Source organism: Leptidea sinapis, chromosome Z (genome assembly GCF_905404315.1).
Source record: "Leptidea sinapis chromosome Z, ilLepSina1.1, whole genome shotgun sequence".
NCBI classification, from domain to species: domain Eukaryota; kingdom Metazoa; phylum Arthropoda; class Insecta; order Lepidoptera; family Pieridae; genus Leptidea; species Leptidea sinapis.
The window spans coordinates 19,215,866-19,233,317 of record NC_066312.1 but is presented as its reverse complement, the minus strand read 5'-3'; the positions used below and the strand labels follow the sequence as shown (position 1 = coordinate 19,233,317).

Genomic DNA, 17,452 nt, shown 5'->3' with positions numbered 1-17,452 from the left:
CATATAGTTTTTGACGTTCAATAAGTGATTTTAAATCCTATTTTGAATAAAAATATTGGAATTTGAAAATGAAATCCCTTCTACTGTTTCTACTCTGATTGTTTCATAAATATACAGACAATGCTTAGTGTTAGGCCAAGCAACATTCTTTAGCTGCAAAACAAATATTATAACTCTTACGACAGTGTATTTCGCATTTTTTATATTAATTGTAGCAATGGTACTTCTTTAAAATGTTAATAAATTCTGAACTTTAACATAAAAGTAGAATTATCGGTTTGCAGATGCGACAAACAATCTCAAAGCTCTTCAACGTTATGGAAAAAGTATGGGTGCCAAAATCAATTAATAATAACAGTATTGACACACTTTTACACAAATTATCATAATATTATCAAATAGTATATAATGAAAAAGTTTGAATAAGTTTGCTTGCATATGCTTCATCTTTGACTCTATATTCACAATTTTCTCAGTAGAGACACTCAACTCAGCCAATTATTCAGCTATTTCAATTCGAGTATTCACTTTGGAACAGCGAGTTTCCCGAATTAAAAAAGAGAATCACATGTTCCCGGCAGATTTATGTTTTTCCAAAAGGATGCGGGCACGTGTGGGTGTTTGGGCTCTCGGGCGTCGCTTGTCGCTTCGAAAACGGATAAATAGTGTTCGGGCTGACTTTTAGATTTGTAACTCGAGCAAATTACTGAACCATTTTATAACTTGGAAACATTTTCTCCGATAATTTATCGTGTTTAGAGCCGTGAGTTATGGCGTACTTTTGTGATTTTATGATTGTCGCGATCGTTATATATTTGAATGATAGCAAAGATTCTATCTAGTTGGTGCTGAATTACGTTATTTTTATCGTCTTTAGTTTATCATAAATAAATAAGCAGATTGAGATCCTTACTTCGATTATATTATAAAGACATTATTACGCGCCGTTTGAAATTCGCACATTGGTTTCTTTATCAAAGACATGAATTGTGGTTTTTTGTCCGTTGAAATTTATTTATTAAACTTTCTTACCAACTGGATAGGCAAATTGACTACTGGAGCTGTTAAATTACAGCAGAACGCATTTGGAGGCGTACTATTTTTCCACGGAGCGTGTCTTTTGTTCGATACAACATTATTATCTTCAAATACCGACAGTAATTATATCATATTATGATTTTTGCTTCTACTTAATTGGTGCACATTCGAAACGCATTTTGCTGTTTTATATACTAAATCTATAGTATGACTATCTGTTTATACTTGTCAAACTGTATTTTAAAAAACATTATTAATTACACGACTATCTGCAAGTTTTCATAAGCTGTAAACTTCACTAATATCCTACCTATAACTAAGAAGTGCAGGGAAATTCCGTAGCTTTAAGCGAAGTTGAACGCTTGAAACTGCAAACATAGAGACGCTTTTGAAATTCACCACAGAAGGGATAATAAGGGGTTAAGGAGCATCCGTCACTGAAATGCGATTGGGAACGTTGCCTATTAAATTGCCACAGGCGTGTATTTCCAACATAGAGACCCTGCATGGGCCATATTATTATTTAAGCTATTAGAAGATCTATACTATGATATTCTTGAAGTATTATTTTAATGTCAGACCTGTTTCAACACAATTAGAGTTCCTTCATTATAAATATTAAATTAATAGAAAAAAAAAAATTCAAAACTACAAGACTGCAAATATTTCAAGGGACCATGCTATAAAATATTGATGACAAAAGTAACGTAAGTTAAGATTTAACAAGAATATTAAACAAGTTGTACTAAATACTCATTTAGTACAAAGCCTGAAAGTGAAAGATAGTGATTAAGTTAAATCGATATAACACAATATAAAATTCAATTGGTACATGCAAAGTGCGATTCCCGCAAAAGTATCGCTGGCGTATTATTTTCGTTCACCAATACGTACGGTCGTGAAGTTTTTAATTTGCTTGTATCGGTGATATGGTACGTTGGGGAGATGAGTACACAATTTACAAAATCCACCCTGGCGGGGTAGGGAACGACGCAGTGCCAGGGCACATTAATTAACCGAGTGGAATCTACATACGGTACGTATTGCGCCCACTGGTGGCAAGAGAATAGATTTACGACTCATTCGACCACCATCTATCCGATAAACTAATTGCAGAGTGGAGCTATTGTTTCTAAACACTAGGCAGAAATAGTGCATCGTTGTTAGGCCTTCGATTGTCCAGCCGACACTGATTGCTTACCAATCTCTGATTCATGATCGATTGAGGTTGTCGGTTGCGCAAATGGGGTTAAGTGATTCTAGAATTTGTAATCGCTTTCTACATAAAGCGTATGCGTGTTTGAACTATTTTAATAATGATTTCACAGATACAATAAGCGTTTAATTTATTCGTATTCGTTTGCCGTTGCATAAAATTTCTTATTTTTATTTTACGCCTTTGTGGATAATGCGTTGTGTTCAAAGATTTACTTTCTATGAAACCTTGATATTTTATATTCCTGATGTAGGTATTGTTGAGGTTGCATCGAAATGTGGTGTGGGGGCTTTGTTTTGTCGCCGCCGTTGGCGTACACGACCCTGCCCTCTGGCTGAATTGCGGACGGCTCCCGACTGATATCGCTTACATAGTTTAACCATCTTTCACAGTACTTCAATTTCGTTTTATAAAACAATAATTCATATGAAATAAAATATGAATTATGTTCAAAGTTTGCGCTTAAATTATTTTAAGAAACACAAAGAAAGTAAGAAGAGTGCAGAGCGCTATGCGTTGCAGAAACAAAATAACAACAGACTCACACAACAGCGGCATACCAACTACGAAAATACCAACTTACACGTGTTTTTTTCGGTATACAAACGGCTAATCCTTGCAAATGGTACAGGCGACAACTTGTCTCAGAACACTTTCATCTCGATCTCTAAACGTTGTTATACTCAGACAAAAATAATAGCGTTCACGAAGCCGTCGGAAAAGCAAGAAACGCCGTTAAGCCACTACAATTCGTTTGCGGCGGCAATGAGCGGCTTGTAAATCAAAGGGATTCTAACATAATTAAGCTCATAATTAATGTAAAGACGCCTTTATTTATAGGCGTAGTCATTCTTAAAATTGCTCCCGTTTTGATAAGAACCCTCGAAGAGCTTGATTAACACATGTAACACGTTAATGGTTATAGATAATGAAATCTCGAAACCGTTTTGAAACGAAACGATATTACAAAAAGTAGACTAAGAAACAGTATGGCTATGAATGTTGGCGAGATTGAGATGTAGTTAAATATAAGTTATTTTCATAAATATTATCACCGCCGAGTTATGTTTCCTTCGAAAATATCATAATCGTAACATCACTAGACAGGAAGCGCGTGCGTTATAAAAGCTTTATAGAAGTTTACGCGCGCTGATTTACAACTCACTCGTCAAGTATTTTTTTATGTAGTCAGCGATGACACAGTGGCCGCTGTTCCTCATTCGTGCCCCTGGTACATCAGTGATCTAAATTATGTCCTCCGCCGCGGGTTTGCTAGCTCCCTATTAATTTGTTTATATTAGAGCGGCTCACTTGCGCAGTCAATCACAATTGTCGTCAAGCACCCGATACACGATTTGTTTTCGAAAGATCTTAACCGTGTTTCAGTTATTTCTGTACAATTGAAGCTTTTAAATATAGTGTCACCGCAACTCTCCGGAGACGCTCTAAACATTTGTCTTGGAATATTTATGGTCGCGGCACGCGGAGTATATCATCCCGCCTGTATTGTGGCAATCGATCAGCAGTCGCGCGGGCCACGCCAAATTGATTATTTATTCAGGCTTAGTTAAATCTTTGAGGACGGTCGCGTTATTTGTAGACAGTCTAAAGAGGCAGGAAACGGTTAAACGCTTATTAAACTTTAATTGTAGAGTGCCACGTCTTAATTTAATCATGTGGCTTTCCAACCTTTTACATTTAAGATTTATTTGTGGAAACCATTATTAAGTGTTTTGTACATTATTGCATGTTGTTGTGGTTTTCTATTATGTTCATCAAATAATATGGAGGGGTTTAAAGTTATTTAGTTGGTTATCTAAGGTGGTTGTCTCTGTTTTTAATGAATAGATTTTTTATTATATATATTTTTATCATTTGTTGTGTTAAATTCATACATGCAGGAGCAAACAGCAACTATCATAACATAGCCTCGTTAATATTGTTAACTATAAAGACATAAACATTGGCCATTGTTATATTGGTGCGCCACAGGTCTATTATAATGAGCCGCAAACTTTCCAGCTCGATTATTATGAGGGTCGTTGTACAAACAAAAAGCAACACATCCTGAAGCAAAGCTGAACCGTGTCCTTTAGTAATTATATAACTTGACTGTACTTGTGTGTTAAACGGGAGGGTCGCGCCATGACCTCCCGGGGCAAACGGGGATGAACACGGCTCCGATGAAAATATAAAACATGTTCATTATTTTAAGGCTAATTGGGGAAAGCCGCTTGCAGTGTAGTAGGTGCCACAGCCGCCCGCCCTCGGCTCTAGCGAATTGGAGAGGATTGTAACAGGCTCATTATATTACAAGTGCGGTATTCGGCCCGTTTGTGCATTAACAGAGGCAATTCATTTGTATAGATAGTATGCCATGTTTAGTTATTTACCATATACGAAGTTGGATGAATGTAATGCGTGTTTCATTTGTTTAGTTCTAGCATTTGTCTGTGTCTTTGTCTGCTGGGCTTTTAAATCGGGATAGACGAATGATTGATGATTAGTAAAAAAATATAATTAATGTAACGCCAATCATAAAAATAAACGTTTCGACAACTTTCTTTTTTAAAGTGGAACTAATCAATTAATTATACTATTCAATTTTTAATAAATTCTCATTTAAACTACATGATGTAGATGCCTGGCATTCCACAACCGTCCGTTTAAGTACAAACTTTTTTCAGCCACTTTATGCCGAGTCCTGTATTCCAGAACCGATACGACTTAGGTACCTTCGAAGTCAAGAGCACCTCAAAGTCCGGCATCGCTTCTCTAAACATCTGGTAATATTGATGTCCAGGGATCGCTGGATTTTTACTCTCCATCAGGTTACCCACCTTGCCCCTTTTCATAAAAATATGGTACTATCGAACTGATCTATTGATGAAGCAGGAAGAAGTCTTTAATAATACTATGTATTTTAGCCTTATACGGATTTATTAGAATTTCCATAAAATGTACTCTTTCTGCTGGTTATCTATATATATTAAACGCTATAGTTGAGCTACAAAGTAATGTGTGTGAGTTTACTTTACTATCCTTAAAAGTAATCGATAGATTTTTGTAAAAAAAATATACAAAAAAGAACCGTAAAAATGATCGAACAATCGTTCGCGTTTCCGTTTAAATTTGAAACACAATTTAGATTTTTACTTTAGGCGCTGTGTTATTTGTGGGGCTTTTGCGGTTCGTCTAAAACGAATTCAATTAACTAATTTATTCGGGAATAAAGAATAAAGTTTAATAAAAATAACGTTATCTTATCTGTACCTATCTATTAAATACACAAAATCTTATTTAGTGTTAAAGCTGAAGGTCCATTATGATACGTTTCACCAAAATTGCCAGAGCTTATATTCAGAGCTCTTGCCATTTTGGGCTTTCGGTCATTGTAGTGAAACTGTTTTGTTCTCGGCCCTAGGGGCTCAAAACCTATTGAATGTATGAATGAATCTATCTTAGATTATGGATAGGTCTCGACTGCGCTACAACTAGATAACGCAGGTACTGTAGTCGCAAAGTGCGGCAACTAATACTACGCCCAAGTAGGCGCACTCGTGCCAATCTCGAACTATGTGTAACGTTGACGTGCCACATTGTTTGTTAAACTTTGCCAATAGTTGAAACTAAAATGCTGGGTTGCTTAGTACAAATTTGTAAAAGATAATAGGTACTATAAGAAAGACTGGGATCACATATCATCAGTAAGTATTTTATTAATAATAAATTATTTGAGTTATATGTTTGTAATATGTTTTTATTTTAAAATAAACTCGCCCTACCCCTGACGAAATTTATATAATATAGTATTTACTTTATAAAAGTATTTGTGTGACTTTTTTATTTGTTGTCAAAGGATGATGAATCGCCGATAATTTTAACTTGGTCCTCTAATCAGATTTTCAATAATTCATTGGAATGATATGCCATTCTTAAAATATTACGCGTGTATTCTTTATTGCGATATGTACGGATTATGTGTATCCTACCTTTGTACCTACTCTTGTATTTAAAGATCTTCTTAAACTATGTTGTCTTACAGAATATTAATACTATTATTACGATAGAAAAAGGATTCAAGGAGAATATTTCTTATCACAAAACATTTCCTAGCTCGGGGGTGTGTAGGTACGTTATCGCAAAACTTTTATATTTCGTTGCGAATCCATCTTTGTTTTGGTAAAAAGTTTTCTTCGTTGAATAGAAAACAAAAGAGGTTCACTTTCTACAACCCTTGCGTTAAGATTACTCTTTCCGATGCGAAACTTTTAATTAATCAAATTTAAAAGGGATTCCTTAAAAGCGTCTATTTAAAACTTGTATTTTAAAAACAAATTTTGCAACAAATACCGTCAAAAACATTGCCCTTAAATTTGAAAGTGAAAGTGTATTCGTTTGAACAATTCATTTTGTTCTTTGCTTTATTTTATCTGGCCTCTTCCAATCATCAATTCAAACGTCGCTGTCATGTCATATAATCTCAGGGCCGTGTATGGTAACAATAGATCAACACGCCATAATATTATTAGCCTATCATTCAATGAATTGAAAACCATTGTAGCCGGTCACGTGTATACTTTGTATTATTTATATGCCATTTTATTTTGTGAATAACCGTTTTAATTTCATATTGAACGGAATTTAAGTTACAAATTTTATTTATACCAAAATTTGTGAACGTGCGGGACTTAAATCCGCGCGTCTCGAGAGCCACAACCTGAGAGTCGAACAAGACATAGCAAGATTTACGGTCGATGCGTCATTCGGAAGGTTTGCGCAGTTGGTTGACGGCACCCGAGACGCGCGGGTTCGACAGCCCCAATGTTCATTAATTTTGGTATAAATTAAACTTGTATATCTAATCCAAGAAGTGCGGAATATCACTTTAATATAAGAAACTATTTGAAATTTAAGTTGTCATAAATTTTACTCGTATTTGCACATCTTCTCATATTCATATACACACAAACATAAAAAATACTTTCAAAAATTTTAAATTTTTATAAACCTTGCCAATTTCTTTAACTTTATCTATTGCACTTATTGAATCATCAACTGGCACAGATTTTAATGATATAACGTCAAGTTAATTTCTAAAAACATATTAATATTGAATACTCATTTTGTTAGCTAAATCGAGCACTTACTATTTAAAGACATTCGTCGGAATCAAAGGCGGTCGTTCGATACTTAATCACTATTCGCATCTGTGATGAAGTGTGCCTCGATTGTAATTACTTCGTGTGTTGATTTAAACTTTATCACGAAGAGAGGCGAAGGGATACGCCGGTCCCAGTCTTAATATCGAATTAATCCTCCAGAGATACTTATACAATTACTGCCCAGCGAAATGCCGCCACGGAAACCTATTAAAATATAAAAGATAAGATCGAATTTTTAGTATGACCAAAGTGGGCCGGGCACCTTATAAACAAGAATCGGATGCCAGCCACTTCCACCTCTCAATCTTTCTTATATATATCCAATCTCCAATTGTTTCTAATTACGTGCCGATTCAATTTGATATTGTTTGTATTTTAATTATAACATGCTGTTTGATTTTATTTGTAATTAGTTGTATAATTGGCTTCTGATTGTTGATGAAATTGTTTTTTATGTTAAATTGACGAAGACTAGATCGATTCAGAATAAGTTCTTTGATGTTTAAACATTTAGTTAACTAAATGAACTATCAATACGTGGACAGCTCCGACGGGGAGCAATATTTAGTATTCTAGATTTGTTTCGTTTTTATTAGACTATTAAAACGAATTGCAAACTCACTAGAGTTGGTGATGACGAGGCCTTGATAACAGCAATCAGGAATCCTCTATTCCGCGGTTTATTTACTAAGCAACTGTTAGCCAGATTTACATATATATTAAACTCACACTACACTATCGACTCACTTAAATGTAATTAATGTATGGATAGGAATATGGGGCGACCCTAAACAATTTCGGTAACGTTTTACGAATGAATAATTGGAGAATTTGCATTCGGAAATTATTTTATGCGTCGTTAAAGCTACTAGGAGTAAGGGTTGACTTTATTTTTTCCAATAACAATATGCGGTGCAGTCCATGAAATAAGTAATTTCCATTATTTTAGTTTTAAATGAAATAATTATTATATTAAATATGTTTTTTCTATACCTACATTAGAACCAATTTATGTTTATTATTTTTATATTTATCATCAGTCAAGCACGTGGCTCTATTTTGGGTGAGAATATTTTAATTCTTTACATACGTGGTACTCTGTGGATAGATTATTTTTAACTCTTCGCAGAAATGTCCAAATCCACACCAGAACCTACGAACATGGGACGTACACCATAATTATTCAAATATTTTTTCTATTAGTAGCATATATTTATATCAAACGGACACTAATGAATCAAAACGTGTATTTAAAAAGAATTGTACTTTTACTAGTATAATGATGGCCGACATATTATTTGATCCATATTGCATATGGATTGTATAATCCTTATCTCAAATTGATTATATGAAAAATAAAGAATCACTATAAAAAATAATGAGAATATAATGTTTATATTATGAATATAAATATAATATATCAATGTTGTAAAGCGATCAAAAACTTCTTACATAGTGAATTTTAACGCGTAAAATATAGGCCATTTTAACGCCTGTATGTGTTTATCAGAAGATACAAAAGTTCATGCAAAACTTACATGTCAATGTTTTAAATCGATCAAAACATCTTCATAAATTAAGCGATTGTTACTTGATCTCGAATCGATTACATACATTGGGACGTCATTAATTGATGAGTGCTTGAGCCGTCAAAAGTTAAATAAATGGATGGACGAAGTGTTAGTGTCATAATAATTCAAGACATCTTTTAGGGTATGTTCCGATATGCACTGCGACCACTGTACAGTATGACGTCAATTTAGTATACTGTGAAGCCGTTATACTGGTAACTATTTAAAACGGAACGCAATCCCGTATACTGTCAGTCGCATTTTTTGGCGCAGCATTCAAATAAGTTTATTAAAGTTTTCTAGTTCATTAAAAAAAAAATTTGTTGTAGTACTGTCAAATTAAAAATATTTTAATTAATATTAATATTAAATTGAATTTATAATGTAATAGTAATGTTAGGCTCTCGAGTGGTTTTGACTGATCACGTGATCAAAGTACTGCGAGTACTTTACCTCGAAAACGCCAGTAGAATATGGCGGCGATTTATGACGTCATATATTTCCCTAGGGTACTGCGGCAGTATACGGGCAGTCCATAACGGAACGAATTTTTTTACAGTGATAGAACTGTGCAGTTCTCGCAGTGCATATCGGAACATACCCTTAACCGTTATTTTTGCCACTGCCAAGTAATGAGTGATGTTGTAACACGAGTGCTAGTTTATGTTATGGGACGAAGCTGAATGGCACAATAGAGAGCAAAGTATTAAGTCATAATCACATACTGAACTTTTGTAGCCAATGCCATGAAACTATTTAAAAGTTCTTATTATAGTACAGTTGATTTGATTGCAAATTATCATTACCGAACGACCTATGGATGCATAGTTTTGTGATATTGTCTGAGGGTTTGTATTGAGTTAAATACGAAATGGGAGTAGAAAAAGATAATTAAACACGCAAGTTTTTGAAGTGAAAATTTCTTAAGTCGCGTGGGGCAATTTTTTGTAGGTGAAAAATCTCATGGGTCATTGACATGTTCATGACTATAAATAAATAAGTAAAAAATGTGTGCTGTGTTTATTTTATATGTGAATTTGAATGGATTTAGTGAAAAGTTCAAAGTGTTAAAATAGTGTTTTTGTTTGATTAATATATTATTATTGATAATAATTTATAAAAATATATTGAAATTAATAATTTAATTGTTTTCCCTAGTTCTCTAATTCTAGTAATTGGAGACTTATATGTAACATCATAATAATATTGTAAGCTACATCTGTTTGTAATAACTACTTTTCTTTCTTGTTACCTAACACTTAAATAGTAACCCGTGGACACTGTCGTTGGTTATGCACTCAGTACTATTTATGTTATTTCTTCCTCTAATGTAATCATCTAGTGTGTAATTGTTTTGTGTCCCAAATAAAATAAAATAAATAAAATAGTCTCTGCAACTGCCAATTTTTTTTGTATATTAGTGACGCCAATTCACTTTAACATTTGCTATATATGTGAGCGAGGGCCATTCTCGTTAACTAAGTCCAATTACTGTTACTTAAACGCGCTTTTACAAAACAAATTAGTTCTAAAGACGCTGTATAAGATTAACGATGTTGCTGTCATCTCATATTAAAATTATTTCAAAGATTTTAATAAGGCCTTTGTTAAGTGAAAGTTGGGGGTTCATGTAAAGTTCTAAATGTTATAAGAGCTTCTTGAAAATGGTAATTTGATTAATTATTTCCATAAGCATTTAGATAATTTCAGGTAAACTATGTGACTAAGTCTGAATCGATTTATTTAATCATTAAATATATTATTATCATCAATATGAGTATAATTTTTTAACATTGTGTTATGAATGTGTGTTTTTATTTTTTAACTTATAAGTTTATACACATCTGCTATTGTAAAACATAACTTTTGTTAACATTATTGGTTGATGTAAATGATATATAAAATAAAATGAGATCTGCCGTCTCAGAAACGAATAAATAATATTTGTTTGAGAATGGGCGTAACGTTAATTATTTTGAAGAGTCGTTCCAATATATTTCATTTGTAGTCGCTACCGCTTCTGAATTGTGCTCGATAAATGAGCCGTTTTGCATAAAACCCTCTGGCTATTTACAATAATCGATGATATGTTTTTACATTTTCAATTTATCGACAACGGCTACTCAACGAGCTATTATTCGAATTTATATCACATCAAATACTTATGTTAGGTTTCCTTCAACCAATATACGGTCCTGTCCAGCAGTAATAAGAATCTTTTAATTAAAAGTCTTTAAGCAATTTAACGTTGTAAAGTCAGACTGAGCGTAATTAGCAGTTAGCGTAAACGAGGCGTAGATGATCTATGTGTGTGTACATCTGAAGTTATAGCTTGTATTGTTATTATACCGTTGTTGTAGCTTTTCTTGACATATCTTCTTTTTTTTTGTATACCAGTGGAAGGCTCCTTTGCACAGGATGCCGGTTAGATTATGGGTACCACAACGGCGCCTACTTCTGCCGTGAAACAGTAATTTGTAAGCATTACTGTGTTTCGCTCCGAAGGGTGCCGTAGCTAGTGAAATTACTGGACAAATGAGACTTAACATCTTATGTCTTAAGGACGAGCACAGTTGTAGTGCCGCTCAGAATTATTGGGTCTTTCGAGAATCCTGAGCGGCACTGCATTGTAATGGGCAGGGCGTATCAATTACCATCAGCTGAACGGTTATGTCGCCCCTGAATCATCCTGCTCGTCTTGTCCCCTATTTTCATAAAAAATAATCTTCAATGTTATGAAAATTTATAAAATTTCTTCACATTTTTTTTTTAATTCAATACTTTGGCCACTTATTATAATATTTATGCGCATGCTGGTCGAGTTGATTTTAAGTTTGAGCTTTGAACGAAACAAGTGTTGGCTGTATACGTATGTATATATTTATCATTGTGTGCTCTCGTCTTAGTAGTGTGCTAAGCGTGAAGGTATAATTTTATTGGATTGTTAAAAAGTAGTACTTAACTTATATACCAAGTTATGTCTGATTTACATACGTGATCCTTTCCGGCCGTTGCAGGTATTGATGTTATTATGATCGCGTTGGTACGACTGGCCGTGTGCGACCGCGTCGGCAAAGTCTGAACGGTTCTTCACATAGGACTACGATAAGTGCATTTGCTTGTTGCGACACGGCGCACCGTGGAGATTGCGTCGAGCCCGCCTCGATGGCCGTGTGTTTCTTTATTTATATATATACGCCCTTTGTAATTAACGATAGTAAAAAGAAACGCATATATATTACTCTGATTTATACTTTATTGTTCTTCTCGTGCTCGTTTTTGGTAACGTTAGTGGTTTTTTTTTCCACTTCCCTTCACTGTCGGTCCATTTGTTTGACGGTTTCACCGTAGAGAACTCAAAGCTGTGGACTGTCAATTTTATACACATAGCTAAAATAATTACATGTCTTGCCCGACCGAATGAGTGATTCACATACCATTAGAGGATACAAATATTAAACGTTAATACCTCAAATGACGTCAGTGTGATTAACATTCAAAAGAAGGTTTTGGAAACGTCACTCGTATGGGGATAAAATATGGGGTGTAAGATTGTATTGAAGTCATTTATTTCAGCTTTTAGTTAGCACTATAGCTCTAACGCGTTGGGAATTATATATCCGTTAAAAACTTTCATCAAACAATAATTATAATTGCTTATTATGATTATAATAATAAGCAATTGTGTGGTTTTTTGAAACTAAGATGCAAGTGAAGCTTTGTTCCAAAAAACAACATATTGATATCAACATTATAACTGAAAGAAATAACGAATGCTTTAATTCTTTATAAAAATTTAAATTTAATCTGATATAAAACTTGATCAGGGGTGTGGGATTCGAACCTACTCTCCCTATAGGAAACCAGAGCTTAAATCTGGCGCCTTAGACCGCGAGGCCAAAGTGACTTGAAAGCAGTAGTTGAAATTAATGATACAACATCCCCCCTACTACCTCGCGGTTCTCAGCGGCTGATTGTGATGCGACATGCAGTACATGGGTGAAAAAATTTGAGGCGATGAATAAAGTTTCACCTCAATAACTTCTACTAGGTAACCTATAACAATTTGCAACATATAAATTATATCGCAAGAAATCCAAATAATTGTGAACAGTATTATCACTGCTTCTTCCTTTCGCATGAGTTTATAAACATAATTAAATATGATAAAAGATTTGTAATGCTTAATGGCATACTGCGTTTTTTTAAAATATATTAACAAATTTTTTGAACAATAATAAATACTATTCAGGGTAGGTACCACATCAGTAACATTGCTAGAGACACGTGCTTAACGTGGTAAACATTAATTGTATAGTGTATATACAATTAATGTTTACCACATTCACTATATTTTTAGTAATGTAAATATCAAGTAAAATTAAGTACTTATCGTGTAAGCCAATATAAATAGCCTTGATTATCCGGCGATGCAGTCCACTTTGAATCAAACGTAGAGCAAATGCAAACTAATATAAATGGCGAGAAAACGAATTGGAAATTGGACGTAGCGTTGATGAAATAAGAGAATTTAGGAGTAGAGCGTGAGGTATGAGACATCGACGCAAGAGTGCAGAGGCGTTGGAGCAGCTGACACCTGTCATCGAGCAATTTATTAGCCGCTCCGAAATAACAGAGTCAGTGAACGTTCAAACAAAATGAAGAGACAACACTCTATTAACGACACATCCACGGGGTGAGCCTCTAACAGGCGCGCAATTAAAATCACAACAGCGAAGAGCGTAAAAGAAAAAATTGACACGCGCATACCGAGTGGCCAAAGATACTTTTACGTTATTGCGAAATATAGTAAATAATACGTTCGCTTTTTAATACATAACATATAAATTGTTGTTCATCAACTATGCCCGGTTTGATTTTTTATAAAAAAATATACCCCACAGCGAATATTAAGAAAAGAATATGTAACACCACAGTAAGCACACCTCATTCTAAATGATTATCTATAATTTTGATGGGTTTCTTTATAGTACTAAGGTTTTAATGAGTTTTTATTCATTTGTTTGCCACAATTTTAATTTAGTAATTATATTGTATTTAATTAAGTATTCTTAGTAGTCTAAGAGAGAAATACGGCAGCAGATGAAATGTATAGTTGTTTAGATACAAAATATGAACACTGAAAGGATGTCTATTGTCATCTTATAGAGTATACGATTTTTATAACATCTTTTAATCCATCATGTGTATCTACTAAAAAATAGTGAAATCAAAGTATAAGCGTTAATTATTACGAACTTTTGGATTTTGACGTAAAATAGCCTCTCTTAATAATTATACGAGTATATAAAGAATTTTCCTTAATTAAATTCATTTTTGACAAAACTTACACAGTATAAAAAACAATTAAGTACACATTGCAGATTGAACATTTTACGAACCAGTGCAAAGTAAAACATGTGTTCGTGTTTTAAAATAATTATTTGTAGGAGTAGTCTGAAAGTAACATTCATTGCGTTGGCAACGATTAATTAATCTAACGTATCTTTTAGTCACAAATTAACACCTGTTTTAAAATTAACATTTTCCATTCTTTAAATCCGTAACACGAGACCTTTTTTACATCTCGCTAACTATAGATCGGGTTTGGTTAAGAGTAATGACACACAATTTGTCAGCACGTTGATACATTGGCTAGTTTCAAAAGAGACTCGTATTTGAGTTCATTTCGTTTTGATGCAACGGCTTCGGATGTTTTGCGTCATCGCTGAAGCGTGATCGATTAATGAGGCCTCTTATTTTAGAAATGTCCATTCAACATTTTCATATCAGCGCGAAAATATAATTTAAACGGACGACAGATATTACTCGTAATGACATGCTGGTGACTAATTATTTTATTTACCGTTGTGGTTTTGTGATTGTGATTAATTGGTCGCTTGTTGCTAGTGTTGTATAGTAAAGACTATTCTGCGGTGTGTGTTCAATAAATGTTTTCAAATACATTATTTAAATGAACAAATGTTAAATAAAAAGTAAATCAGTTTGAATTTCGTCTTTGGGATATTATTGTAATTTGCGTAATAGAAACGTTTGTTCGTTTTGACAATAAAATAATATTTTAAAGGAGTAGGGAGGATTATAAGATTATAAGCGAGCAATTAATAGTATTTTTTATATATTTATTTAAATAAAAACTTTTTTAATGATTATAACACGATAGATATATTCATTTAACAGTGTGTGATAATTAAGTCATGATTGATGACGAGCCCCCTGGAAACGTGATGAATAAAATGCAGTAAAATTACACGCGTTTTAATCATACTAATATTCTAATATTAGCGAACATAGTTAAGGGCGTGGGCAAGCAAAGTTATTGAATAAACTTAAATTACAGTCGGTTGCGTTGGTGGGAAGGGCAAGGATAGTAGTCATTACTCGAGCCCATCTTTGTACACGCATGGGGCATACCATTGATGAGATATTAAGGCTATTACGAACGCGAAATTGGCCGATCGACCGCTGAGGAAGCTACCCGACACCTATTAACTGTATTATATATTTCATATTAGCCACCCGACGTTTATGGCTACATTAAAGCGCCTAAACGTCGCGTCTCCGCCATGGGAATATGAGAAGGAGTTGTAGTTTTTTCTTTTTTAATCACGCGGCGTACATTATGGTCGTGGCTAATTTATATTATTATTTTTAACGGTTTTTTGCTTGATGTCGATGTTATAGATTTTTATAACTTTTTATTTAACTGCTGTATATCTTTTAATTTAGATATAATTTTATGTCATTATGAATTTCCAACATTTCCAAATGTGTTTTCAGTGTTTAAATTTTGTTATGAATAACATTCATAATTTCGTATAATTTTATTTAAATTTAATGCATGTGTAGGGCTTTTTTTATTGAAAAAATATTTTTGTGTCTTTTAGGTCTTCCTTTTGAGTAAGTAATAGGTAAATATATATAAGTTTAATTTTTTTTAAACGTAAGATAAAACTAGTATCTTAGTGTAAATTTATTATTCAACTATAGATCTACCTATTATGTTATTTATTACTAGAATGAAATCTCATGTTGTTAAAACAGCCATATAGGCTCATCGCGAGTAAAATATTTGTAAAGGGCTTAAAGCCGCTTAAATGGTTTTTACAATTTGCACTAAAACGCGACGTCGCTGTTTATTCCCTAGATTTTATCCATGGAAGTGAACCGCAATCTGTGAGTGAGGACTGCGAGGCTTAATATTGACTCCTAAAATAAAGATTTCATTTAAGATTCTACTGCGACTCTGCACGCTTGCCTACAGATATCGCGCGAGTTGAATGCAGAGTTCAGGAATACGATAGTGCTGTGACCATAATCATGAGTGTGTCGATAAATTTAAGTAATGCTTCAAGATTACCATTTTAACCTAATAATTAAATCTCAAATTGTTGTTATGCTTTTCCTCTACACATAATATGTCTAAAACATTTTTCGCCATTCCTCGAGTTTGGCGATGAATAAAAACTCTTTTGTTTTGGAACGGAACCTGATTATTAAAATCAAAATATAACACGGATCGTATTAACGCTATAACATGGTAAGCGACGACTACGGCACAGCACTACACTGCAGGCTTGCGAGGCTTAACGTGCAGACAGCGGGGGGAGATGGAGATGATCACGCTCTTTATCTCAGGCCCCGACTGCATTCTACTCGCGCGCTACCTGTATGCTATGTTTATGTGCTTTTATTGAATTCTAAGATGGAACAACTAACTACCACTTACGAATGTTAAACTGCAGATTGCAGACGCCTAGAAGTGGAGATTTCACACTTCTCTAAATAAATCTTTGGGCAATTCTAGCTACCTAAGCTGAACTGGCATTATAAGTAACAATGACTTAATGACTTTAATGTTATTTTTTTGTTTCAGGATCCATTTACGGTAAGTTGGTGATGAATAAAAAAAACTTGGTAATGTAGAAGAAGATATAAGTACTGTTAAAACATATCTCTTAAGTTTTTGCAAAAATGTAAAATGCTGCATTAAATAATACTAGTAGAGAGATATAAGATTTTCTCCGTGCCGAAGAGAGTCGGAGCAAAGATGCTTCTCCTTTTTATGCTGTTAATAATTTCACAAGACAGCTACCAAATAATATCTGAAATGTTTGTAGTAACAGTCCTTTTATCTCTAAGCACATTTGTTGCAAAACAACCTTTTCGTCTGCAGACAACTCCGATTTAATAAATTCAGCTTTCGTCACATTTCGCGACGGCCGGCGTTTTTGATATTCTATCACATAAAGAATCCATGTAGTGCAAAGCTTTTCGACGTCTTAATGTTCGTGTAAAAATACCATTTTTATAACCATTTCCTAATTTTACCCGAATCCGTTAATTTGTCAATTATATCAACTTTATCATTGGCCGCAAAAGACTTACGTTATCAATGATTGGAGTTTCTACGCGCATCCTTCGCACCAATTTCTTCAACT

The 17,452-nt window shown here is 33.9% G+C and overlaps 1 protein-coding gene across 2 annotated transcripts in view; it reads left to right on the top strand.

The window, feature by feature from the left end:
• Window positions 1-16,981, top strand: part of LOC126978443 (ankyrin repeat domain-containing protein SOWAHB-like) — a 59,689-nt gene extending 42,708 nt beyond the window's left edge. Inside the window, exons 5-6 of one of the 2 annotated variants that reach the window (XM_050827236.1) lie at window positions 15,899-15,922; window positions 16,888-16,970. In XM_050827236.1, coding sequence (XP_050683193.1) covers window positions 15,899-15,919 — 21 coding nt within the window. In that variant the 3' untranslated portion in view covers window positions 15,920-15,922; window positions 16,888-16,970. Of the gene's footprint in view, window positions 1-15,898; window positions 15,923-16,887 lie in introns of both variants that reach the window. The other variant, XM_050827235.1, reaches the window with a different exon arrangement.
• Window positions 16,982-17,452: the final 471 nt, after the last annotated feature.